The 26,453-nt window shown below is 42.6% G+C and overlaps 1 protein-coding gene and 1 long non-coding RNA gene across 3 annotated transcripts in view; one reads left to right on the forward strand and one right to left on the reverse strand.

Moving 5' to 3' along the window:
* LOC119501462 overlaps positions 1 to 26,453 on the reverse strand; it is a 117,904-nt gene that overhangs the window by 6,524 nt on the left and 84,927 nt on the right. Inside the window, exons 6-7 of one of the 2 annotated variants that reach the window (XR_005209829.1) lie at positions 3,820 to 3,899; positions 2,729 to 3,122 (exon numbers count right to left, since the gene is read on the reverse strand). This is a non-coding gene — a long non-coding RNA (uncharacterized LOC119501462). Of the gene's footprint in view, positions 1 to 2,728; positions 3,123 to 3,819; positions 3,900 to 26,453 lie in introns of those variants that run through there. The other variant, XR_005209828.1, reaches the window with a different exon arrangement.
* Positions 1,129 to 18,840, forward strand: LOC119501460 (C1q-related factor). The gene is made up of 2 exons (XM_037791835.1): positions 1,129 to 2,130; positions 17,053 to 18,840. The coding sequence occupies exons 1-2, from the start codon at positions 1,522 to 1,524 to the stop codon at positions 17,230 to 17,232; spliced, it is 789 nt and encodes a 262-aa protein (XP_037647763.1). The 5' UTR covers positions 1,129 to 1,521; the 3' UTR covers positions 17,233 to 18,840.

The following is a 26,453-nucleotide window of genomic DNA, read 5'->3' on the forward strand; positions in this document are numbered from 1 at the left end:
GCCGTCTACACACCTTGTTTGATTTGCTTTCATACTTTACCATTCATCACTCTAAGGGATGAAAATGTCAAACGAATGACATCACTGCTGCATATAGATTTTTTTTCTCCCAACCAGGACCCTTGATTTGATAAAAACCATGAAATCAATACCTAAAAAAAGACACCAATAAGAAACGTTGTCAGCGCGTTCAGGTGGAGAAACAGGGTTATTGACACGGGGGAAAGACAAAGAGGGGAATAAAACAACAGCAGAAGAGTGTCAGTGTCGGTGGTCCTTAGCGGAAGGATAGATTGGCTGCTTTTACCCTTAAGAAAAGTGATGTGATGTGCCACTAAGATCTGAAGTTTCAAATAGTTCTACATGTGCAATGTTTAATTTCTATTACACAGGTCAATCTTTTTGGCTCATGAATTCATTTCTTGGCATTAACTTTTGTAATTAGCACCTTTTTTTTTTCTTTGAGAAGCTGCTAGCGTTTCCTGGCATAGCAGATTAAGTGTTATCTTGTGTCTGTGCATATATATGCATGAATCTCTAGAACCCACCTCCAGGAAAAGAAAAAAAAAAAGATTGTCTTTCCACAGCTCCATCTTTATTTTTAGAGTCTGGATGCTGAAGAGAGAGAGAGAGGAGAAAAAAGCAAGGGAGTGAGAAACGGCATCAAAAGTGGGGAGAAGGAGGGAGAGAGAGCGAGGGGGACAAGAAAAGAGAGGGATGAAAGAGGGGGAGCAGGATGGTCAGAGGGGGGTTGTGTTGGTTTCTCGGTGGTTTCAGGAGAGTGGTAGAAAGACATGCAGTGTGATGAGAGTCCTTCCTCTGAGTGAGCCGGAGAGAGAGAAGGGGACGCAACCACACCAACCTCTCACTCGATGGGGGAGCGAAGGGGAGGAGAAGGGGAGGAGAAGAGGAGGGGGGGGGGGGCTCCACTGCTACTGCCGTATAAAAAGCCAAGCCTGAGAATCCGCCACCACAAACTCACCACACATACACACACACACACACACACACACACACACGCACACACACAGATCCAGTGGCTGCTCTGTATCTCTCACACTCACCCACTCTCATCACTTTCTCTCTTTCTCTCTCTCTCTCTCTCTCTCTCTCTCTCTGTCTCGCTCCCTCCGTCTCTCACTCCACTCCTCTGGGATCTGCATCCTTCTTGCTTCTTCTCACAAGTCAGATTGTGTTTGTAAGTACAGGCTGAATGTCTCCCTGTGTATGCTCGGGTTTCCTTGGGTCTTTTTGTATGGGTGAGTGACTGGTTGGCTACTTCAGTGTGACTGAGCAGAGCAGTGAGGAGTATCAAGTGTATGTGGGTCTCTGTCTCATCCTCACACACTCGCCGGTCCTCTCGCAACTCTTCTCGGGGTCTCGGGATCCCTTTCGACGGTGACAGGCTCCCCACACCAAGCAGTCACCATTTCCGCCCCCGGGAGACCCACGCTGGCAGCTCAGCCCCTTCCCCGACTCAGCATCGGGAGGAAGACCCTGGTGGCGGCTGCCGTAGGGGTTATGCTGGTCCTGGTGCTGGTGGTCCTCATCCCTGTGCTCGTCAGCTCTGTGGGTACAGACGCCAGCCACTATGAGATGCTTGGCACCTGTCGTATGGTGTGCGACCCCTACCTGAACAAGGGCACGCCGGCCAGCAGCACCAGCTCCACCGGTCTCCAGGCTGAGGCGGAGGCGCTGAGCGACCACAGCAATGTGCTTCCACCTTCCACCTTACTGCAGGGCCCACAGGGGAAGCCTGGCAGGCCAGGCAAGCCCGGACCACCCGGAGCACCGGGAGAACCGGGGCCACCGGGACCAGCGGGGCCTCCTGGCGACAGAGGGGATCAGGGAAGGACTGGGATTTTGGGTTTGGGGGGGAACGGAGCTATCAGCACAGCCACCTACAGCACGGTGCCCAGGGTGGCCTTCTACGCAGGGCTTAAGAACCCCCACGAAGGCTACGAGATCCTCAAGTTTGACGACGTGGTCACCAACCTGGGCAACAACTATGATGGCATTTCGGGCAAGTTCATCTGCAGCATACCGGGTACCTACTTCTTCATCTACCATGTGCTGATGAGAGGAGGCGATGGCACCAGCATGTGGGCAGACCTCTGCAAGAATGGACAGGTTAGTACTGCTTTGAAACTTTTTTTTTATGAGTTATACCTGACTCTCACTCTCATCCTCTGTGGTGCTGCTCTCTCATAAAAATCCACAACTGTACAGTGATTTTTATCCAAAAAAAGCTAGTGAATAAAAAGTGACATTGTGAAGCAGAGTGTGCACATCTGCCGTCTCGAGCGTCTCCAAAAAGCCCAGAGCGCACAGCTGTGGCACTGAGCGCGCCTGGAGATAAAGATGTGTTGACTGGTTGCAACCCGCGTCCGTCTTCTCTCTGCATGATGCATGATGCGCTCTGACATTGCAAAGGACGGGCGCAGTTTGGGCTGGACGGACGAGCAGTCTTGTGCGCGCAGATCTTTTTTTTTGCCTTTTACGCAGTAAAAAAAACTGGAAACCGATTCCGCTTTTTTTTTTCCTGAATTAGGATTAATATGGAGAGGAATTTGAATGGCAGCTTGTGCCGGAGTGTGTTGGCATTTAGAGCGATGATGAAAAAGAATCTGCTGTGAACATATTTGAATGTGTCTCTAATGAGGCATTTCATTTTTATTATTGAAGAGTATTTTTATGAGTTATTATATTGTATTCCCAGTTAATTATTATAATAAGTGTTATTATTATAAAAGCCGATTTCTTTTATTACAAATGTCTCATATATAACTTTTAGACTTGTCTGCGCTGGAGGTGTAAAGAGGAAGAGGAGGAGGAGATTTTAGATATTTCGCTGACATTATTGGGACCATACCTGTCTGTGTGTTAAAACCCGCCGGATTGTGCTGACTGTCCACCGCTGCACCCATCCGTCTTCTCCGTGGTGTTAAATGCATTAGGACGTCTACATGATCTATTCTCAGCTTCTTTGATGCATCGTTTTAATGGGGCTCTAATTGTATTTTGCGCCCCCCGGAGGGGTCTCCTCTTCTCAGGTTGGTTAATGTGCAGCTTTTCCAATCAGCCGTCACATCTCTGATCTGCAAACTTATTGCTCCTAAACACTGTAAAAAAGATGGATATTGTTTGCTTTGTTTGCTGCAAACTGCGTCTCTTTCATAGAGTTTGTTGCCAGCATTATGACAAACATGAAAAAAAAGGGAAATGTATTAAAGTTAAGAAAAAAAAAGCAATCCCTAATTTTAAATCTTTCTCATTTGATCCTGCAAAACCAATTTCAGTGACAACACATTGCAATACTTCAGTTGTCTTCAAGTTGTCTTAAAGGTGTCTTGCATTGCTCTAATTTTATAACTGCTCAGCTGCACTTTATTTCTTGCCACACAAAGTGAAGTGAACACATGGAGAAGACACACCGAAACACTGTAAAAAGATGGATGTTGCTGCAGATATTGTTTGCTTTGTTTGCTGCAAACTGCGTCTCTTTCATAGAGTTTGTTGCCAGCATTATGGCAAACATGAAAAAAGGGAAATGTATTAAAGTTAAGAAAAGAAAAGAAGCAACCTTTCATTTTAAATCTGTCACATTTGATCCTGCAAAAAACAATTTCAGTGCATGCAACATTTCAATACTTCAGTTACTGTGTTAAAGTTAAGTTTGCATTGCTCTAATTTTATAACTGCTCAGCTGCAGGTGAAGTGAACTCATGGAGACACAGTATTGTAATGAGATCTGCTGCTGCTGCTGCTGGTGACAGACATTTTTTTCTTACTGCACACAATAAGTGAGATCACACTTACCACAGGGCTCAGGGAATGCATCACTTGTAGTCTATTTCAAGAACATTTTGGGGTTTCTGATTCACCGTCATCAGCTTGTTCTACAGTCAGAAACACAGAGATGAGATGAATAATAAATATAAGTTTAAAAAAAACACCAAATCTGATCCTCTAAACTGTCATTTCACATCACGTCCCAGCAGCCTCCCTGACCTGTTTCACATCTGCTGACTATAGAAATCATTTCATTTTCTCAAGTTTTGAATGTTTCTGCCAAGTGGAATATATTAAAAAATCATTGATTATTAACGCTGAAATCTGCTATATTATAAGTACATATGTGCAGCATGGCAGCCAGAGGTTAATTCCTTTACCCTCGCCAAGTTCACACCCAGGAAGGAAAAAGAGTTACAGCAATCGCCTCCTATATATAATGTCTCACTCAACAGTAATGTTTATGGGTGGGCGTAAAAGCATTGATATATAATGGGGGAAAGAAGAACATATGTTCCTATAAAACGCCTTCTGCTCCCGCTTCGTTGTGCTCCCAAGAGAGGAGGGTGTGGAGGTACTTAAGTTAGACACACACAGTGTGCATCTCCAGAGACCCCGCGCAATGTTTATAAAGTGGTAACGGCGTCTCTTTCTCTATAGCTGCTACATAAACACGCTGTCCTCTTGCTGTGCTGTTTATTAGGTTTTTGCGTGTTGTTGGGCTGATGGAGAAGGCCCCAGAGCCTCAGTGTGTGTAAATGACTGTGAATGGTTATAAATGTTGGGGCCAACTTTATGCTACATCATTGATGAAGTGCTGAGAGTCAAACCGAAGCTCCTACAGTCACACCGGTGCTTTCCTCAGCTCATTAAGGCTGCAAAAAGCTACACTGCGAGCTGGGACAGAGGAGGCCGGGGGAATTGAAGACAATACTAGTATTTTATCATCTTTTGGCTTTAGTGAAGCAGCGGGTTTCCAGGCCCTGCAGTGCTGCCTCACTCCAGCAATGTGCTCCTCCCACTCCAGGGGTTCTCACAAGCTGTGTTGAACATCAGCATCCATTCTTCTCCTCTACTTCCACTTCAGAACAAGAATCCCAACACTGTCCCCACACAACTTTGACACTTTCCAAGCCCAAAAAAAGTGAGCTTCCTGGTAAACAAACAAATAAGAAATCTATTTTCAGCACAGTATCCGCTTTCCAAGTTCCCCTCTCTCCACACACACACACACACACACACACACTCTTTTGGCTTCTTCGTCGCCTGCTCTTTTTACTCGCGTGCCAAAAAACTCTCTCCAGTAAATCAATGCTTTGCTCTAACCTGTCTTGGACGCATCCTGAGAGACACGGCAGAGACAATGACGACAAGTTCAATGGATGCAGAAAAAGAGGACAGAAAAGAGACAGAGTTATTTGGCTATTGTGCCATCGAGTCTATTTAATTGTAATTAAAAAGCTTGAACCAGATCCAGGACGTGTTTGCGCTTCTCCTCTCCATTCCCCTCTTAATATTGTTATTAATCCGCAAAACCGTTTCAGAGTTAATTAAAAGCAATGACTTGAGCGTCAGTCTCTCAAGAGGACCATAGTGAATAATCACTCTGTCTCCTCCTTTAATAAGCTTCAACGTCCTTCGTGCACATGGCTCTTCCTTAGCAATTACCGCCGCAGTCTCCTCCTCACACACACACACACACACACACACACACACGTACGCGCATGCTTGCCCCCCTCCTCTTCTTCATCTCCACCCCCCCCCTCCTAACCCGCTGCCTCAACCCACCCCAACTGTGCACTGCCCTCCATCTCTCCTCTATGTCAGGTCTGCAGGAGCTCACTTCTCCAAAAAAAGGAGAAGAAAGTTTTCATCTTAAAAAGGAAAACTTCTTTCAAAAGAAAAAAGAAAAAAAAGCAGCAAAACAGAATCCAGATTGCGGTATCACAGAATCGATTTGCTAACACACAACGCCATCAATATTCTTCATTGCTCTCAAGTGATGCATTGCACTATAACAGAATGAGTTAGAGCGTGCCATCCTTTTCTTAGATTTTGTTTTTGCGCTTGCTTCAAAGTGTTGCTCAAGTTCAGTTCGGTCGCGAGTCATTTCCCTCTCACACCATTCCCTCTCATAGACACCTCCTCCAACGGAGGGGGTCTTCAGCTCTGGTGCACAGGAGACTGTTTATCCTGTTGCTGTGCATCCAGGTGAAACCCACGCATTGTGTTTAGCATGTGGTGTCACTCCCGACATTAAACACAGGAGCGGAGCCATCTGGATGAGGGGCTGCTCTGTTTGATTAGGTTAGAGGCTCTAAAGGAAGGTGTGAATAACAAAAAGACATTCTGGCTATTGATTTTGTATTTTTCAGTCTAAAAATCAAAGAAAAATTGTGATTTTGTGAGGTATCTCCACGCTCATACAGGAATACTTGATTGATTTTAACATTCTGGTAATGTTCAGACCTGCTATTCTTCATCGTGGTCTGACTCCGGCACTGAGAGGCCTCTGTGTGTCTGCCCGGTGTAACAGAGAGACTCTGTCTGAAACAGACAGACAGGGTTTGAGAGAGCCACCCTCAGTCCCTCAGCCTCTTCGCCTGCGGTATTGATCCCCTCTATGTGTGTGTGTGTGTGCGTGCGTGTCTCTTTCCTTCTTCTGACAGACCCATTTCTTTCTGCGTGATGCATACCGTGGCATATCTTCTATAATCAGCCCGAGAGGTAGTGGAGGCGGACCTTTGGCCTTGATCTGCTGTGTAATTGGACATTGGATTTGACACTCTGCCGAGTGGAACATTAGAGCTGGTCTAATTAGGTGCGAGGGCTATCAAATGAAGATTGGCCCATGTTGTTAGGAAATACCACACAGATTGGAAATGTCAAGATGACACCGGGCTGTCATCTGCGAGCACGGGGAGGAAAATCTATCATTTTATTGGTGAAGTTTCAAAACTTCAGCTCGAAAACTGCCCACCACTTGTCTGTAATAATTCTGTTCCTTTAGAACATTTTACACTGAGCTCCTCCAATAGAGAGCCATTAGAGCCATTAGTGCTCACATTCCCCGCGCCGGCATTTCGGATTATAGCTCATGAAATATAGTTATAATATCTTGTGTATTTGCAAAAAAACATACGGTCTAAAATAGGCTGTGGATGGTCTCCTGTGGCTGGCTGACTCAAGGAGGCTATGCTGTTGACTCATAGGACTTCTTCATTATAATGAGGGCCATATGGGAGATAGACAAGTGCCCCTGGCCCTCTTATGCAAACATCTCTCCCCACGCCCCTGACATTTAGCCGTCCCCCGAATTCAGTCTTCAGTGATACCCACAATTATCCTCTCCCTCTTCAGCAGCAAAGTCAATGGCTTCAAATGACTCACAGTCTGCTAAATAAATCAGTGTGTTTAACACCTTCTGCACCCCTCCTCTTAAAAATGAAAATGGGTAACAGTAAGAGAGGATGAATCGGCGGCTACTGTATGAAAAATGCATGTCATGGCAAAGCTGCCAGTCTGCCTCTCATCCAACACTTGTACAGAAGCTCTCATTTTAGAGGAGTCTTTTTCCATTTAAGAAAAAAAAGGGAACATCTCGGCGCCTCAGGGTTACTAGGAAGCACACCGGGGAAAAAAAAACAGGCTTAGTGTGAACAAAGGTTGAAAATTTTGCTGTAAAAGTCTCTTTCCAGACAATGCCGGGAGCAGTGATTGTGGGTTTGGTGTTGGGGGCTACAGAAGCAGACAGTGCTGTGTTATCTCAGTAATTAACTGAGCATGATGAGTTAGACACAAAGGAAGAAAAGAGTGGCTGGATTGCAGGTCAAAGGTGATGCCTCCTTTTCCCCGCCACTGTTTTCCTCTTTCAGTTCAGGAGAAGCTGTGTTGATTTTTTTTTTTCTTTGTCGCCACTGCTACAATTCTGGCCTCTAGAAGGTTTCTCCACATACTTGTCAACCCTCCTGATTTCCCCGTGAGACTCACGTTTTTCATTGCCCTCTCCCGGGGTCACAATTTCTCCCAAATTTCTCCCAATTTATGATAAATATACACACCCTTTTTCCCTTTTCCATCCTGTTTCTGGCACAAACCCTACTGTTTCCACCTGGATCTCAAAAGAGCAACACCAAATGTTGTTTCCCGGTGGAAGAGATGCTCGCAACACAACGCGGTTTGAGCTGCGCTCGCCGCACATCACAGCGTGCAGCGCCCAAAGTTGGGCTTTGCTCGACGCAGCGAAAAGTCGTCGTGGTGTGGTGCAAGCCATTCAGGATAATGGGTTTTAGAGTGCAGTGGTGCCGTTGTCACTTTGTGTCTGAAAGGACCTTCAGTGAGTGAGAGAAGGAGAGAAATGGAGAGTACTAAGAGACCGAGATACTTAAGCAGGGGCAAAAAATTAATGAATGGAAAACGATGAATATCAGTTTATGCAAGAGATTCACACAAATTCACGCCAGAGGGGAGAATTATTCCTGAGAATTAAAAGTAAAATTAAAAGAAGGCCCTTTCAACATAAAAATGCTGTTGCAGTGTACTTAATATTTTGCTATTTTTAACACAATGCAGGAAACAAAGTCTCTGAAACTCAAATTTTGACCCCGCGCTATGTTTTTGAAATCCTTTGAGGTCTCAAGGTTGGCAAGTTTGTTTCTACAGTATTTGGATTGCGTATCGGTGATGCATGTGATAAACTAATGAACTAACACCCGACACCAGACTCCCCTTTAGCATTAGTGTAAGCAATTTCATAAACAGCGAGAGGTTTGTGCAGCAAAGTCATTCTGTTTCAAAGGAGGCTGAGCAGGTACAAAGAGAACAGCTGGTGAAATTAATTCAGGAAGCCTTTTCCTACTCTCGTCTGACAGATGGCAAATCTCCTGTCTCAACGAATCTCTTATCATGTTTTCACTTAGGTTCCTCCGAACAAATAAACCTGTGACACATGGGAGACCCGGCGCTTTCTGACACCACAATTCTCTTGTAGTTTCCTGCTCTCATTATTTCAGTAAAATTGCATATTGTGTGTGTGTATGTGAGTGCACATAATATGCATGTGGATGTCTCTCCTTCACCGTGTGAGTGTGTTTGTGCAGGGAAATGTTGGACCACGCTCAATAGCGGTGGCAAGCTATCTAAGCTGCCATTAAGCATGCAGTTCACGGCTGGAATGTTCAAACACAATTAGGCGGCAGTACACTTTGATTTAAAGAGGACCAATAGACTCGTTGATCCAAAATGGAGGCTCAACATCAAGTCAACAAATCCCTGTCAGAGGAGCCGTGAGACATGTCCTTGTCACAGTGACAAAGCCTCTTGTAAGATGTCCCGGTGGGACGTTGCCTGCTCCTCCTGCAGCAGACACAACAGATAAAACTTCAAAATTGTCAAGCTTTTCATAAACAGCCTTCTAATAGGGATTTAGAAGAGAAGCGCATACAGCCGCTGGATGGAAAAAATGTAAAACGCCTTTTCAATAGAGGTGGATTGTAAAAGACACACCACTTTATCGTGGGGCGGTGACAGTCCGTAGTTTAAAATGTGCACTTAAACACCTGTATTATTCATAACTGTGATGTTCATATTCACAGTTATACCGCGCACAAGTTAAGAGAGTCCACACTTCACTTTTCGCGGCATGCATTACTGTATCTATTAAGCCCAAGCACGGCCTTGAATTTTCTGCGTCTCCACTCAGAATATTATTCAATCAAAGCCATCACGTTGACGATATGACGGATGCAAACACGCACGAGCAGCCACGAGGAAGACAACATCGCCTGACACCTCATTTGCCATCGCCGGAGCCGGCGCTTGCAGCCTCATGCTTTGTTTGCCTTGTCAAAGTTCCTCTACATATTCTGCGTCAAGGTCACGCGCTGCCAGTCGGCTGTTTGTCCTGCTCATCTCTCGCTATACATCCGCCATAGCCTGCATTTGAACCTCATATCCCTAAGTTCCCTGTGTGCACTGGAGAGAGAGGGAAAGAGAAAAAAAAGAAGCTCCAATAGGAGCTCCCTGATCATTATTTCAAAAATAGTAAGGTTTTATTCATGCGTGCTTATCATTGAAAGCAAACGAATGAGGCCTAGACTGCGGCAGTTAGTCTCAGAAGGGGATAAAAACCATTAGAGCAAAGAAACAAAACAAGACAAAAATATCATTGTGGAAGAACTGGAAGCATTTCAGGGAAGTGTGCTTTCACCAGGGCTTTACTCATTCTGTCTCCGCAAAAAGGAAAATGTTATATTTATAAATCATGCACATGAAGACGACTTAAATTTCGTCAAGAGCAAATGAAGAGAATAATTTAAAGGTATTACACATCTGTGACATTGCCAGAGGTTCCCTGGGTCCTGTGTGAACACCTGGAGAGCAAATATTTTGATAAAGTTTCATTAAAATCCCAACTGACAAATCCTCCTGAGCCGTCATCACCCGCTCCCTCGCCAACCCAAGGCGCTAACCCTCTAATAGGATGGTGTTGACTTTGCACGCTCGGGGCGCATCATATCATATTAATATGCTCTGGACGCCGGCGTCCCAGAATCAGAACAGGAGGCTTTGTTTGCACATCGATATGAGCTGTGCTGGATTTAATCAGGAGGATAAACAATAAAAAAGTACAATATTCCATATATTACTCCTGCATCTTAAAACCTCTCCTCCGGATTTAATTATTCAGATTAGCCTTTACAGCACTCGCACATTTCATAACAACGTGACTTTCACTGTTGATGGCATGTTGTTGAAAAGTTTGAGACACCCTCCAAACCTCCTCTTGAAACATAAAGACGGTAAAGATAAAGTCTGAGGAAGGTCGTTAGGACTGAAACGTTGCTTCTCTGAACAAAGATTACTTTAATGTTGTGCCCACTCTTGATGCTCTTTTAAATTCATCTGGCTCACTTTAAAAGTGTTGTAAAGCCCATTCTTTGTTCATTTCACCTTCTATTACAAAACTGAGCTTTTATTTTAAAACATTGACAACAAGTCTGTTGAGAATGGCCGAAGAAGTGTCGACCTCGCTCCTCTCCGCTTCGTCACTCAATGCGGTGGGTTGAAGGCAACGCAGAAAACAATTCCCTCTTTGAAAATCATTCACCAGAAATCCAGCAAAATATTAGTCTATGACTAAAAGCGTAACAATGATTTGAAGGCGGTTATGAGCAAGTAATTAAAATTGTACATTTTTATTATGGTGAAACTTTGAGAACCATTTTGCAGTCCATGCTGCTGTATTTAATGTTGAAAATCAGTGTTAATAATGGTTATACATAGTTGTATAATGTAATGTAACAAAGTATCTGTACTTAAATACAATTTTTAGGTCCCAGAGTACTTCCATTATACGCTACTTTATACTTCTACTCCACTACATCTCAGAGATAAATATTGTACTTTTTACAGCACTACATTTCGCTGACAGCTTTAGTTACTTTACATATTAATATTTTGTATAAATAATCTAAATCTACTTATAAATTATGATATATATTTTGTAAATTAAGCTGCTCAGCAGGTAAGTATTTAAAGTTTGCCACACCATAACCAGCTTCAATATTAATGCGATGTATACAGTAATGCATCAATAATTATAATCCAACAATATAATATATATTATTCTGAAATGGGCCATTCTGCATGATAAGTACTTTCACTTTTGATACTTAAAGTATGTTTTGATTCTAATACTTTTGTACTTTTACTCAAGTATGATTTTGAATGCAGGACTTTTACTTGTAACAGAGTATTTTTACACTGTGGTATTACTACTTTTACTTCATTAAAAGCTCTGAGTACTTCTTCCACCACGGTGTTCTTCTCACTGTGGCAGCGCTCACAATATTGATTTATGTGTGGATATTAGCAGAAATGTTTTCCCACCTAAGATGAAGAAATGTTCTGTAATAAGTTACCAACATCACGCAGCCTGGTTTAGCCAGGTTCAATATAAGGTGTCACAGATACGGCACCTTATACCACTTAAATGCTTTTTACAGAAAAGACTTAGTCTAGCCTCTAGTGTGACTTTGTCAGTTTGTCATTGTGTTGCTCTGGAGAAAAGCACTTAAGACACTTTTATGCTTCTCTTAAAAAACGTTCTGGTTTCTATCACAGGCTTTTAACTCTTGTACCATCAGCTTAAAAATATACAAAATGTAAGGAATACTCTGCCGTTTCTCTAGTCTATCACACTGATTCAAACTACTAAATATCCAGTTCTTTTTGCACACCTCTGCACACTTTTATGTTTCAAATGGCAGGTTGTTAAAAATCAATCGAGGATGAGCTGAGGGTTTAGCAGCAACAGCGACAGCTATTATGGCAGAAAAGGTAATAAGAAGAAGATCCTTAATGAAACTTAGCTTCATGAACAGAATCCTTAGAAAAAGGCGAAACACAGTGATTGACTGATGAGTCACATCTGGGAAGTGTAGAGTGAAAACACCACTCAACAAACTCTGTCTTCAAACCACTGAATATATAATTTAATACATCTTTATGTCAGGAGAACCTGTCCCTGTTAGGTTTGGCAACAGCGCTGCTTTCTGTGCAGGAGATCTCCGTCAGTAGCTGGCCTCTCCTCACATTTGTCAATACGCCTGTTGTGCATACTCCTTAAATAGGCCAACTAATTATTGGGCATCCTCTATGCCGCCTGTTGGGCCAGCTTGTCGACACCCCGCTCGAAAAGCCACAATTTAAAGCTGTGTGGACAAACACCGAGCCAAGGAAGACCCGATAATGAGCCACAAGAAAATACTTCAAAAGCACGTAAACTATTGATTTTGATTCAACCTTACTGACCGGACTAAGTGACTAATTGGCTTATTCAACCAATGGATGCTTTAAAGGATGTACAGTGCTTTCTTTTTTCATCTGGAGAGAAAATAATGATCTTCTTGTTCGATTGTATTTAAGTTACGACTGATGCAGTTCTCCTTGTTAGTAAATGTTTAATAGCACTGAGATACTGCGTAGCGTTTGGAGAGTGGCACATTTTTGCTTGTTTTGCTCTACAACAATGCCCATTAGGTTAAAGTACCAACTTTAAGTTTTAATTTAGCATCTATATTTGGTGGAGAGTTTAGGAATTATAACCAAAGTTACACGGTAGATTAACATTCAATTCAATTTATTTTTATATAGCGTCAAATCATAACAGAAGTTATCTCGAGACACTTTTTATATAGAGCAGGTCTAGACCGTACTCTATAGTTTAGAGACCCAACAAGAGATCCCCCAAGAGCATTGCATTGATATGCAATGAATGTAAATGTTTAGTTCTGAACCTTTGCAGTCAATTACTATCAGCAGTTCAGGACCCATGTAGACCCACAGACGTGGAGATACTCAGATTTACTTCTTGCTTGTTTTGGGGGCTTTTTGCCTTCAGTCTGGTCTTCTGGTCTCTTAACTACAGACTGTTTATAGAGAGTGGACGTAGTCACTGTGATGTGTTTTGAACATCACACGGCATCTTGTTTTTAGGCAACCCAAAAGTGACACAAGAGGGCGGAGCTAAGTACAACCGAATGCTGAATAAGACAGGCAACCCAAAATTTACAATTAACTTTCATGAACTGAAAACTCACTGTGAAAGGGTTAAAGTTGTAAGACAAAAACACAGACAATGCCGTAGTAGCAACCTGTCAATCACAAGGTAGCCATGCCCAAAGGCGTCCCCTGCTTTATGGTCTATTTGACTCTAAATGGGACCATAATTTACTAAATGAACATCATGCTGTATTGAAGAAGACTTGAAACTAGCGATTGAGACCATAAACTCATGTTTACAATGTTTACTGAGGTAATAAATCAAGCGAGAAGTAGGGTCATTTTCTCATAGACTTCTATACAATCAGACTTCTTTTTGCAACCAGAGGAGTCGCCCCCTGCTGGCTGTTAGAAAGAATGCAGGTTTAAGGCACTTCCACGTTGGCTTCACTCTTCAGACCCGGATGTGCCCACTGCTCTTAGCACATGCTAAGTTGGACTGAGATCAGTGATGTCAGTTGAGGGAAGGACCTCTGTAGCTCGCTCCTGAGGTTGAGTTGCATTGTGGGTAATGTAGGCGCCAGATTTTGACAAGGAAGAAGAATGCATGGAATAAAAAAAGATGATATTTTGATCATTCTCAGTTCTTTATGTCTGTCCAAATACTAAACACTTTACAGAATAAGGTTTAGGTTTATGTCTGTGGTGGAGGATCGTATTTAATGAGGCCCCAGCAGACAAAGGCGCGCACTCTATGCTGGCAACATCCAGTCTATGACCTTCATTGTATGTCACTGCTGGTTTCCAACTTTCTGCTCACCCTCCTTAGATTTTATTTGTATTCGGCAAAGCGAAGGCTACAAAATGTTCTTAAAAATTGCAACTAGACAGCATTTTGTAATAGACATTCCTGTTGATGACATGTACAATTAGTCTCTCTGTCACACACACACACACACACACACACACACACGCCCCCACACTTGCGCTTGAAAACACAGCTATTGTTTCAGCGCCCATTTGGCACCGCAGCTCCTTCCTCCCCAGAGAGAGAGAGCATGTTTGTGGTGGAGGTCTTAATTAGCCAGGACAGGTTATTTAGAAACTGCTCCAAATGTCCTATAGCCAGACAGGCAGGAAACACACACACGCACGCACATGCACATGCACACGCACACACACAGGCACACACTCACTCAGACAAAAGCAAATACAGAGATCAAAAATATCCTCTATGATATGCAAAGTAATTCCAAATATCCTTGCCACTCCTCTCTGTGCGTTATGAAATATTTCTGCTTACATTCAGTGGGCGTCCTTCGTGTTTCTTTTATTATATTTCTCAGTAATATTCCCACCACATTGAGAAGCCCACAGAGCCAGCCTTGTTGTTGAGTTTCTGAGACTTTCTCTTTCTGTGGACCTTTTGTTCCAAGGTTGGGCGTTAGGTCTTCAGTGGAAGACCGCTGGCGTGATTGAACCCATAAATCTGCTTGACAGAAAGGCCTGAGGTTTGACTGACCCTCTGGTTGCTCCTGTAGCTTTAATATCAATATGAAGCACTATTTGTGCCATTGTTGTGTCCAGTAATTCATTTAACTTCAAAATGAAAACCTTTGTGACATTTAGTATTTCAAAAAATATACTGAAAAACTGATTTTTTTTTTTATTTTGGTAGATACATTCTCCCTCTGTGCAACAAATGTGTCTCTCTGGTGGTGCAGCAGCAGAGTGGTTTGTCAGACTGTTTGCCTCTTCATTACTGACACTACTCAGAAGAAACGCTGTTTTTCTGTTTTGTTTTTTTAAACCATTTGGGTCTTATTTGTTTGTTTGCTTGATAACATTTTTATGTAGACGAATAATTAAAGAACATCGCTTTTAGAAAGATGCAGAATAAAAGGGAAGCTTTTGCCTAAAAATTAAAACTAAATTGTTATAACTGCGTATTAATCATTTTACAAATTTTGGCAGGTCCGAAATGAATATTTTGTTCATTTCACTTTGGTTCCCACTTCTAACAAAGCTTGTGAGCCAATAGTAAAACGACATTGGCATCACGTACTACAGATCAAGTTGATAGTTAGAGTTTGACGATAAGCGCCCGGCTTCACTCCGTTACCAATCCCAAGTACTCAGCGACAAAAGGAGGCTGCCCCTGCCATGCCTGGCCGTACTGACACTGGTCTCCCCATCAGGATGTAGAATACATGAGTAGTTACCGTGGCAACAAGTGACAACTGACGTTAGCACATATTAGCTGTCTTAACAAAAATAACCCATAACATTACAATTTGGCATATTTAAAGAAAACCAACAATAACTACCAACAACCATAGTCCTTACAAACCTTAACTAATGTGTTGTCACCGGTTAGATTGTCAAAATTACAGCTTCAATCCCTGAGGAGCTACATTAGCATCTTAGCATTAGTGACGGTTGCATCCAGTCCAGTTGCACTAAACAACTGCTAATTACACGGCTTTGTTGAATACTTGATTTTGATAAGTTAATGATGGTGTTCTGTGGTCTGTTATTTCTTTATAGCACACCGTTGCTATGTATAACAGACCGCTGCTATGTATAACAGACCGTTGCTATGTATAACAGATCGTTGCTATGGGCACAGTTCTGATGTCGGACTCTGGCGGACTGTTTTTGTGTCAAATTATTGATTTCTTAAGTAAGTAGTCGTGTAATAAGCGGGATAATGTACAGCTAGCGGGTCATTGTTGTGAAATAAACCCCTTCAGGTTGATGCTGCATCCCGACGTGAAGCAGAGGGGTGGACCTCGAGCCCTGTCGGGGTTTATTACTCAACAATGACCGGCTCGCTGTACATTATCCCTCACTTAGATGACAAGCTAAATGTTGCCTAAAACTAAATAGCCATATCATCATAAATCATAAATCTACAGCTAATGTATAGCTACATGCTGCAAAATGACTTCTTTACCATGAAACATGACTGTCTGTCTTAGTCATTCCACTCAACCACAACAGGCTGTGCCACGAACTGGTAACCGTTTGTTGAATGCAGTGGAACGGGGGAGGGAGAATGTGATGTGTAGATATCAATACAATTGTGTGGATCTTTAGGCCGTGGAAGAAGGGAGACTAGTTGCTGGTGGAGATCTGAATCCAGGCATGGCTTTGGGTATTTTCTAAAGGATTTGTTTTTTATCATTGTGAAATAGGGCATTTTTGAATATGTTCACTATTTCCTCATAAACTCCTACACTTCATTGAACAGAAAAAAAACAATCAATAAAAACTCTGGCGCTCATATCGACGGATTTCCTGTAAATGCACATATTGATCTTAGAAAAATTCAGATCATTTTCTATCATTAAAATAACAAATGTAGAAGATTGTGCAGCCTTGGTGGAGATATGCAAGTTCTTTAAAGGGGACGTACGATGAAATACACACTTTTTCAGTGCGTGTGCTCATAAATTTGGGTATCTGGAGTGCCTAACAACCCACAAACTGTGAAATAAGACGACACAGTCAGATTTTTGTGGGCTGTCTAGATCAGAAAACGTGATTCAACGAGCCATTTAGATTTGGCTCCCCTTCCTATGTCACATGTAGGCTCATTAGAGGGTGATTACAGGTATATTCAGACAGACAGTATGAGAAAATGACAACTTATTTGGGGATTTTCCTAAATGAATGAAGTTACTGTCCTAATTTGTACTGTAGCTAACAAGCCTTCCCGTTCTCCTACATGTTTGTCTGTCCTTGTTCTTCCAGGTTCGTGCCAGCGCCATCGCCCAAGACGCCGACCAGAACTATGACTACGCCTCCAACAGCGTCATACTCCATCTGGACGCAGGGGACGAGGTTTACATCAAACTGGACGGAGGCAAAGCCCACGGAGGAAACAACAACAAGTACAGCACCTTCTCTGGCTTCATCCTCTACGCAGACTGAGAACAGACAGACACAAGAGACAGTCAGACAGACAGGAACAGGAAGAGATTGAGCGAAAGAGTTGGGGGGTTGGGGGGTGAGTGTGTGTTAAAAGCTGGAATGCTTTCTAGTTTTCCTAATTCTCTCCATCATCACGGACACCTCTGCTTCGTATTCATCAGCCAAGACATCCAGGCTCTGTAGCCGAGCCTGGATGCAAAGCTCCTGAGGACACACTGAGGGGGGCCGGGCGGGAGGAGTGGGACGTGGGGTGGAGGTGGAGGCGGGCTGGTTTTTTTCTACACTCCTCACCACAATGTGTCAGAAGCTCCTCGCTTTCAGTGTCTCTCCTCTTCAGCCCTGCTCCATTGCACAGAAATATCAACAACAAAAATGAAAACCCTGCAAAAGTGGATGACCTCACCTCTTCTCTCCACGGCGGCAAACAGTCGGCTGTGCCGTCAGTGGACTCGATTGACTGAAACTCGTAGTGTTGTTCCGTGCAATTTTACCTTAGAGTGTTTTTATTTTGTAGACATGCATAATATTCTACACAGATGAGATTTAAAAAAAAAAAAAAGAATATATTTGTCCCTTGTGAAGATATCCTGTTTGACTGAGAGATCGGATTTGTGAGATGTTATTTGTGATGCAGCGCAGACATCTAACAGCTGGAAAAGAAATCTTTACGACTGCTAGTATTTCATGGCAGTGGGTGTTTTTCTTCATCGCTGGGTACAGCAAGGTAACTATATAATGTTCATGTGGAGAATAATAATACATTCTGCACTGTACCTTCTGAAAATGAAACATCTCATATAGACCACGAACCACCTCACACTGTTGGCGCACACACAACGATGTCCCGCTGCTGTTCGGATTCAAAGTTCAAATTGTCTCCTCGATGTTCTAGTTTTATGCAGACGCTCTACTCGGCACCACCAGCCATGCGCTGAAGCAAACATCTTCAGATTCAAGAGGTAACCTAGTTGAAAAGTTTCTTCTTCTTTGCTGTGCTGACCTCCGAGCCTTCTTAGGCTGTAAAAAAAAAAAGTGGCTTCTGAAGTGGAGGACGAGGGGGGGAGAAAGTCACAAAGATGGAGAGAGAAGTGAGTGAGATTGTGGGGAGGCGGAGGGGGCGTTCAAGCACAGTAACAGTGAGTGGGCGACTTTTTCTGTTTCAGTGTCTCTGAGCTTCACTGGATGTCATCCATTCATTAGCTGCATACTCACTGACACACAGGCATTATGGTAATATTTACTCAACATGGCGGCCTGACAGCTTGCTTGAGAATGAAATTGATTGGGTGAGTGACTTGGGTCAATCATGACTGCACGTTTGTGTGTACGTGTGCACGTGTGAGTGTGTCTGTGCATACCAGTGAGTGTCTGCATTTTAGCATGTTGCCGTGCCATCGTTCTTTTCCAGAGTTATTCTGTGCTACAGCCAATGACGGATATTTTCCTCAGCAGCCAATGAGATTGTGCTCTGTAGGGTGGGGAGCCTCTATACAGTAGATATGATGAGAAGAACAAACAGCTTGTAAATGAAATCTATGACATGTTTGTCTATCTTATCTTTTGGAATTGTTGAATACATTTAAATAATAAATGGGATTTTTTGAGTGACTTGTCTCGGGAGAATTCTTGTATCCCAAATACGCTAATTAGGGGAAAATGATTTGTGAGGGATCTCATTTTGCTCTGTGAGACTAACTAACTGCAGTGCAAACAACATGACTGGAAGTGTGTTTCTTCTGTTTAAAATAAGAGTTTTAACATTGGCCTGTCAGTGCAAACATTAAAAAAAAAAAAAAAAAAAAGATTTCATCAGCAAGTCCCTCATCTCTCTTTTCTCTCCAAAAGCGAAAGTATATTTAGGGAGATGGGTGTCGAGGGAAAGATGTCTGTGTTTATGCTCCTAAAGTGATCCTGCGGAGCTTCTCTCCATCTGTAAAGGTGCGCTCGGAGATAAAGACCCTCCAACTTTAGCAACATCCACCGGCGGAGTAAAACGCTGTTCTTGAATGCTGATGAGTCCTCAAGGAAATGCGGGCTATTCCTCAATCGGCAATCACGGCGTCTTTTCACAGATTCTCATCAACAGAGGCATGATATACCCGGCGAAGAAGTGTGGACGGAGGAGGAAAAAGACAGGGGGGAGGAAAGATTGAGCGAGATAGAAGAGGAGCGGAATATGGTTTGACAAAGACAGATGGAGACGCAAGAGAAAAGAGTAGGCCACAGAGAGAAGTAATGGGGAAGGGATAGATAGGGAGGGAGAGGGTAAAGAGAAATATAAGGAAGACAGACAGAAGGAGAGGGGGGCTGCTGCTGATTTGGGGAGGAGAGGGAGAGGGGTGGATTGTTTTCAGGGTAGAGTGATTCCCTGTCGGGGCTGTGTGAGGTGTCAGGAGAGATTAGCCGGCGTGAAGCTGGAGGAGAAAGCTTGAGATAGCATGGATTGGACAAGTGTCAAGGACTGGACATTCCTCAGATCTGGCAGGAATGGGATGTGACACTGGCTGCTATGTTGGTCCGCAATACTCTGCTCTTAAGGGAGCCAGTCACCCCTCTCTGTATCATCTTATCCATTTCCCTCTAGCATTATAACAAGCTAATGCACGCTGGTGGGAATGAGAACGTCTTGTTGAACGGCAGTAACATCTGTAAATCGTTTCCACAGTCATTTTATAGACATTATGACTAAAAAAACATGACCCATCGCTGAAAAGAAGCATCCACCAGCTGCATTTTAGTGTTTTGACACCAGGTCAGATTCTGTTTGAAACGCTCTGCTTTACACAAACCGGCACACAGTGCGAAATGGCTGCTCTTCAACACAAATGGACTTGAAGCTGTCAGCGCTTCTTGCAAACACAGATGGTGAAAGAAGTAAAGGGGCAAAAGGAAAATTGATTTCCTGTTCATCTTCGTCTTTTGAGGAAAAAAAGCATCCGCTTTGAAAAAAGGGAGCAACATTGGAAAAAGTGGGTCTCGCATTGTCGCAGCTCGGCTCTTAGAATAAAGAATAATAGAGTGTGTGTGTGTGCCAAAAATAACCAGAAACCATAACTATGTTGTGTGTTTAGAGAGGAGCTCTCTATTGGCCTGAATGCTGACCCAGTCTCACACAAAGTTTATGTGTTGACATTACTTTTTCATGCAGTACAACCCCCCCTTGCCACCACAGTGGTGGCAAAACACACTCACCATGGATGCAAAGAGAAAAAGAAAAACACAGACCAGAATGGATAATGATCTGCATGAGACAGCCAGTGGTCTGTAGACGTTGTGGCCAGAAACAAATTTCCTGACACTAAAAATCAACATAGATGAGTTGAAAAGCTTTCAAGACAAAGGCTGGAGTATCCCAAAAAGAAAATCACACTCATACCTGGATGAAAGGAAAGAATTGTTTTCACTAAGATAGGGTGATCCATTTGTTTCTCTAACATCTGGCTATTGTCTTTAGTGCTAATTTTCACTACTCTATGTGATGCGCATTTAAGTGAATATATAATAAATAAAATCAGCAGGGATGTAGATAGCTATTAGAATTTATTATCATATAAAACGTACAATTAATATGCTCTCCTCAAAGCCACCAGACAACAGTCATTTTACCTCCCTGATCAGCGAAACACACTTTATTCAAACTCGACAAAATAAAAATCATCCAAACCATCTCGGTTAGCCTTTCTACTATTCCAACAATCACCAACTCTGGTTTGGTCGCAATAAACCCTTAATTCACTGAGTTATATGTGAAAAGAAACAGCCCTTCTATGAACGCCTCACAGCCACCAGACTCCATTGACAGAAACAGTAATTTAACCTCGCTGATCGTCGTAAAACACACTTCATTCAGACTCGACAGCAACAAAATAAAACTCATCAAAAACCGTCTTTGTTAGTCTTTCCACTGTTCCAACCTTCACCAACTCTGGTTTGAGTTTGAAAGAGAGACTGAATAAGTAACAGATATACAAAAGAAATAACCACCGTAACATTTTCACTGTTTACTAACCCTGTTTTCTGGTGTGTTCATGATGTCGAACATGACTCATACACCAGGAAAATAACAGAAAGGCATACATGTCTACTGGCAATAGGAAAGGAGTATATATCTTTTATTTTCTCCTGTGGTTAAAAAACTGCATATACGTGCTAGACATGCCTAAATTCTCTCGAAATCTCTCTAAAACAGCTCCTTAACATATCAGAAGTGTTTTCAGTGTTTTTCCTGTGAAATCACCTGGCAGATATTGAACGTTTGCTCAAGAAAGGAGTGACTGTAGTGACTTCTGGGTTATTTATGTCACCTGCTTATCCTCATGAAAGAAAACTGGGCCCAGGTGTGTCAACTTTACACCTGTCAATGATAACGCGGATTTAGTGTCTAAAATTTCAATTTACTGCTCAATATAGACACTGCATGTCTTGTCATGTTTTTTTATAGTTAAATCAAGTTAGGTGTGAGAAATACTCCTCTAAATCCTGGTCTCTCATTTGTTATGCTGATTAAATTAAGGTGTTGATTAATGTGATTTGGATGGTTATATTTAATTTTGTTAAGCATCTTGTTAAAGATGGTCGTGGGGGCAAGAAAAAGAACCAATCAGAGCCGAGGAGTCTCTACAGCAGCTGTTAATCACTGCTTGCGAAGCTCGTGAACTCCGATGAAACGGTCAAACTAGGCAACGCTGATCACATACGAATCAATATTCTGTTACTGTAAAGCCTATTTCTCGCCTAACATGTTTTCAGAAACATCTTGTAGTGTACTGTTTAGTTGTAAAATGAGAAAGTGTGCTCCGACCGGTGGGCAGTGCTTGGTTTCGACTCGACTGTTTTGTTTTCAACATGGCTGTCGAGTCACAATCCTTTTCATTTTACAGCTAAATAGTATACTCATTTTTTTTTTTTTTAGAATTATGCTTTTTATTGTTTGCTTAAGAAAAGCTGGTATGACACGGTTGGTACCAAAGGATTCCTTAGGTTTTGTAGTTTCATATCAGTATCTTCACTCTAGCTTTAAAACTGCGTTTACAGTATGCGTTATTATCGCATTAACTTTGACAGCCCTAATAATAACAGATTGAACAGTAAATTGAAAAATAAAGCATTCAAAAAACAAGGGAGAACAAATTATAATAATTAATTAAATAAATACATAAATAAGAAATATATAAAAATATAATAAATTTAAAATAAAAAATAATAATAAATAAATATAAACAAATATAAATAAATAAATTAGTAAAATAAATGCACACATCAGATTGCCAGCACTTACCCCCGTGGTCCCACCCCTACAATAATAATTCCCTCACAGGTTAGATACAGAGTACATACTGCGACTAAAATATGTTTCTGAAAACATTTCAGGCAAGAAGTAGGCATTACAGTAACAGAATATTGATTCATATTTGATCAGCGCTGTCTATTGACCGTTCACAAGCTTTGCGAGCAGTGATTGATCTGCTTTAGAGACTCCTCGACTCCGATTGGTTGTTTTTCTTCAGGCGCAGCAGAAACTTGCAAACGCCATTAGGAGCACTAAAAGGAGGCAGTATCTGTCTCGTACTACTGTCCAGGTATAGTGACAGTTTGAGCAAATATGACAAAAAGTTATTTATTATTAAAGTTACCGACTGTAGCTTTAAAGTTTACAAAAGGTTTCCATCCACAGTGATAACTTTATAGTTGCACGCACTCTATATGTAGCACCATCATTTTCTTTCTATGTTCAAGCCTGACCTTTTCCCTCTCACTTCCTTTTTTCACCTATTTTCTTTTCTCCTTACTGTGTCCTGCCTTTAACCTGGTATGACAAACACAAAGGTTAGAAAAGCAGACAGCTGTTAGCAGACCGGCCTCCTCCTGCCGCCCCAGAGCCTCTCCTATACGCACACACACATAAACATATACACACAGACACCTCTGTATGATAACGCAGTCACACATTAACACTGTCAACCTTGCTCTGTTTGCTCCTATGACTCGCACATGATTCCCTTTGTCAGTTTGGGTAGCGGCCGAGGTGGAAGCCTTTCCCAGTTGTCCCTGGATGGTCTGAAGCTGCCAGGCCAGGTGTACTCTGCAGTCACTCCCTGCGCCGGGGGAGGCGGCCGAGCTGAGCGCCCGGGCTCTTATCTGCAGGCTCGCCCTCAGACCGTGTGACACCGTGACCCCCACCCTCGCCACTCCACTGCCTTGTATACAGTCCTTTAACACTGCAACAACATATTCCTTGCCACAATAGAACGAAAGTTAACTCGCAGAACTTCAGACACCTCTGACCCTCATTCTTTTTTCTGACTTTAACTCGCCACAACTGCTGTCTTGCGCTCTAAACCCCTTGTACTTTTGTTCTTTGTAAATGTCTGATCACGGCCTGCGCTGGCCCTTACACGCTGCAGGCAGAAACAGACAGGATGCAATGCGGTAAATGTTTCTCTCATTCGGCATCTCCTCCTCTCTCACAGTGAAAACACCATGCTATCCTCACATGTTCTAGTGCTGCATCTCCAGAGAACTCACTGTAAAGAGAGATAAAAAAGCACAAACAAACATCCAACATGCCTTTTTTTCCCTTCAGCAGGCTGAGTGCATTAGTGACCTTTTAAAGTGCTGCCTCCCTAGCGCTTTGCACACACCCCAAAGAAGAACAAACTACTAATAGGGCTAAAAAGCTGACACACTTTAAACAAAGATCAAACCATTTCTTGGCTGTGAGGCAGCGCCTGCTACATTAATGGTATTCAATTATGTAGCTAAGACAAACAAACATCTTTGTAGGCAAACAGCAGCCAAAGTTTGTGCAGAATGAGGAGCACAAATATGTAAAAATACTGTTTTGCTTTTTATATACAGTATTAAGTGCTCCGGTTATTGTTCTATCATTTTGATAATGTTGTAGATCTGTTCCATTATCTAAAACAACATCCACGACTTCACCTGCTTCACATTTCACTTCTCATACAAATTGGAAATAAAAGGACGCTGAGGAAAACAACAGCGATGGGGAAAGATGAGGACACTGAATACAGTATAAAACAGATTAAATGTACTGTTTGGTTCAAGGAAAAGACGGGGTTGTGGAGTGCATTCGAAATGTTCAACTTGCAGAAATGTAAGTATTTGTTTTTCTTCATCTACAAAATGACCTTATTGGTTAGAATCGTGGGAGGCAGTAAGCTCACACCATATGACTCTAATTGCAGCGAATCTGTATGTGTGCGCGTGTGTGCGGAGTGCAGTGGTGTTTGCGTGAGCGGACATCAGACAGAGCTACGGGGCCTGCGGCACTGCGGCGAGGTGGATAAGGTCAGAATTGCAGAAGGCAGATGTCAAAGAGGAGATATTACCCTCCACATTACTCCCACTCAGCCAGGATAGGCCATTACACGGTGTATTTCAGACATTAGCATGCAGATAAAATAAATATTGACAAGTAAGAGAAGCAGTCACCTTAGCTGGCGAATTAAGATATTGTGAATAATACACAAACACTTTCCAAGACGTCTGAGCAAGACAGTGCAACCGGGAAACACGCAATCGTGCCAAACTTCTGATGAAATATAAAAGCCACCAGATTCTTGCATAACTTTTGAGCAGTCTGCTTGTACTGAGTAATAGCTCCCCAAATTTAACTCCGTTCGCTCTCTCCTGCTGCTTCTCGCAGCCTGATGGATGTGTGGCATGCTAGTCATGCCGCCTTGTGTCACCTGTGTTGCGCTCGCTCCGGGCAGGGAGGCAGGGAGAGAGCCATGGGAGGTCTGGAGGAGGCCAGAGAGGGGGAGAAATAGACATCTGTGATTAACACATACAGACACGTGTCAGTGTGGAGCATTGGCTGCGAGGCGCGCTGGGAGACGCTCACACACAACCTGCTCCCGACAGCACAAGTTTGCCTAAATAAAGACACGGAGGAAGCCGCGATGAGCCCGCCAACACTTTCACATACAAACGTGAGCTCTTGCACGACATGAGTAGAAATGAACTAATAGATAGATAAAACACATTTCAGGCTGAAGTGAAAGGCATGCAGCTGTCTGCACAGGTGCATGTGCACAAACATTCGCTCACACACAGAGCCACATGCCTACATGCATCTCACACCTCCCTTTGTGCTGTAACAATGAATTGTTTGTAGTGTTATTTAGAGGCGTGAAAGGACCTCTGGAGACGTGCCAATTTAAGAGGGTTTGGGGGTTTGGAACGACAATTCCATTATTCTTTTCTAATACCATATGTTCAGATAACACACAGTCCTCTCTCTCCCTCTCTCTCTCTCTCTCTCTCTCTCTCTCTTTGTGTCTCTCTCAACAAGTTAATTGCTGAGATCTGGAAAAGAGACGACATGAAGAACTACAACGTGAGCATCCATGTTTTAGACAAACCCCATTATTAAGTGAAAACGAAGGCAAATGCCCAAAATGTCCGTTGTAAACATCCATCCATCACCCACATTTCATTCACTTTGGGTTTGACCCTCCAAATAAAGTGGTTTAGATAATCTGGCCAAAGAGTTGGCTGGTTCACAACCTGTCTGATCATCTGATGGCTCATGATTCTTGCCCTGTACGTAGGACTATATTGTCATAATGTTCCAGATTTCAGAACATAGAAATGATCGACTAAGACTATTAACACAAAACTAAGAACCAAGTTGCAATATATCAAAAATATCCCAATTACTAGATGTTATGATACATTATTTTCCTTCCTGATACCGATTCCGATACCTGAACTTGCAGTATCTTTATCTTTATTCTTGTGGTTATTATTATCATTTAACAGCTCTTTATTACTGACCATGTATAGATGTGATAAGATTCCTATCTTTGTTGTATGGCCAAGCTCAGGTAAAACATGAACAAATACATTTTTGATTTCTGGTTAAACAAGTTGATTTTTTTCTAGGTTAATAAATAATGGTATTGGATCGGTGCATAGACTGGCGTACTCACCAATACCTGATCTTGAATTTTGGGCAGTATTGGACGCATATCTGATACTGGTATCGATATCGGAACAACTCTACCAATTACATAACCCGAACCCTTAACCTGAACCACAGACTGTATAGAAGAAGTAGACGTAGTCACCGTGACCCATTGGTTTGTGGACTGACGTTTTGAAGCCTCGAGTTCGGCATTTTGGCCGTTGCCATCTTGTTTTTTTGCAACCAGATGTGACTCGAGAGGGTGGAGCCAAGTACAACCAAACGCTGA

Source organism: Sebastes umbrosus, chromosome 14 (genome assembly GCF_015220745.1).
Source record: "Sebastes umbrosus isolate fSebUmb1 chromosome 14, fSebUmb1.pri, whole genome shotgun sequence".
NCBI classification, from domain to species: domain Eukaryota; kingdom Metazoa; phylum Chordata; class Actinopteri; order Perciformes; family Sebastidae; genus Sebastes; species Sebastes umbrosus.

What these genes read in the sequence shown, in the direction of transcription:
- LOC119501460 (XM_037791835.1), top strand. Translation starts at nt 1,522, where the DNA reads ATGCTGGTCCTGGTGCTGGTGGTCCTCATCCCTGTGCTCGTCAGCTCT. An exon ending in ACCTCTGCAAGAATGGACAG is followed by an intron (nt 2,131 to 17,052) that starts GTTAGTACTGCT and finishes TTGTTCTTCCAG; the next exon opens with GTTCGTGCCAGCGCCATCGC.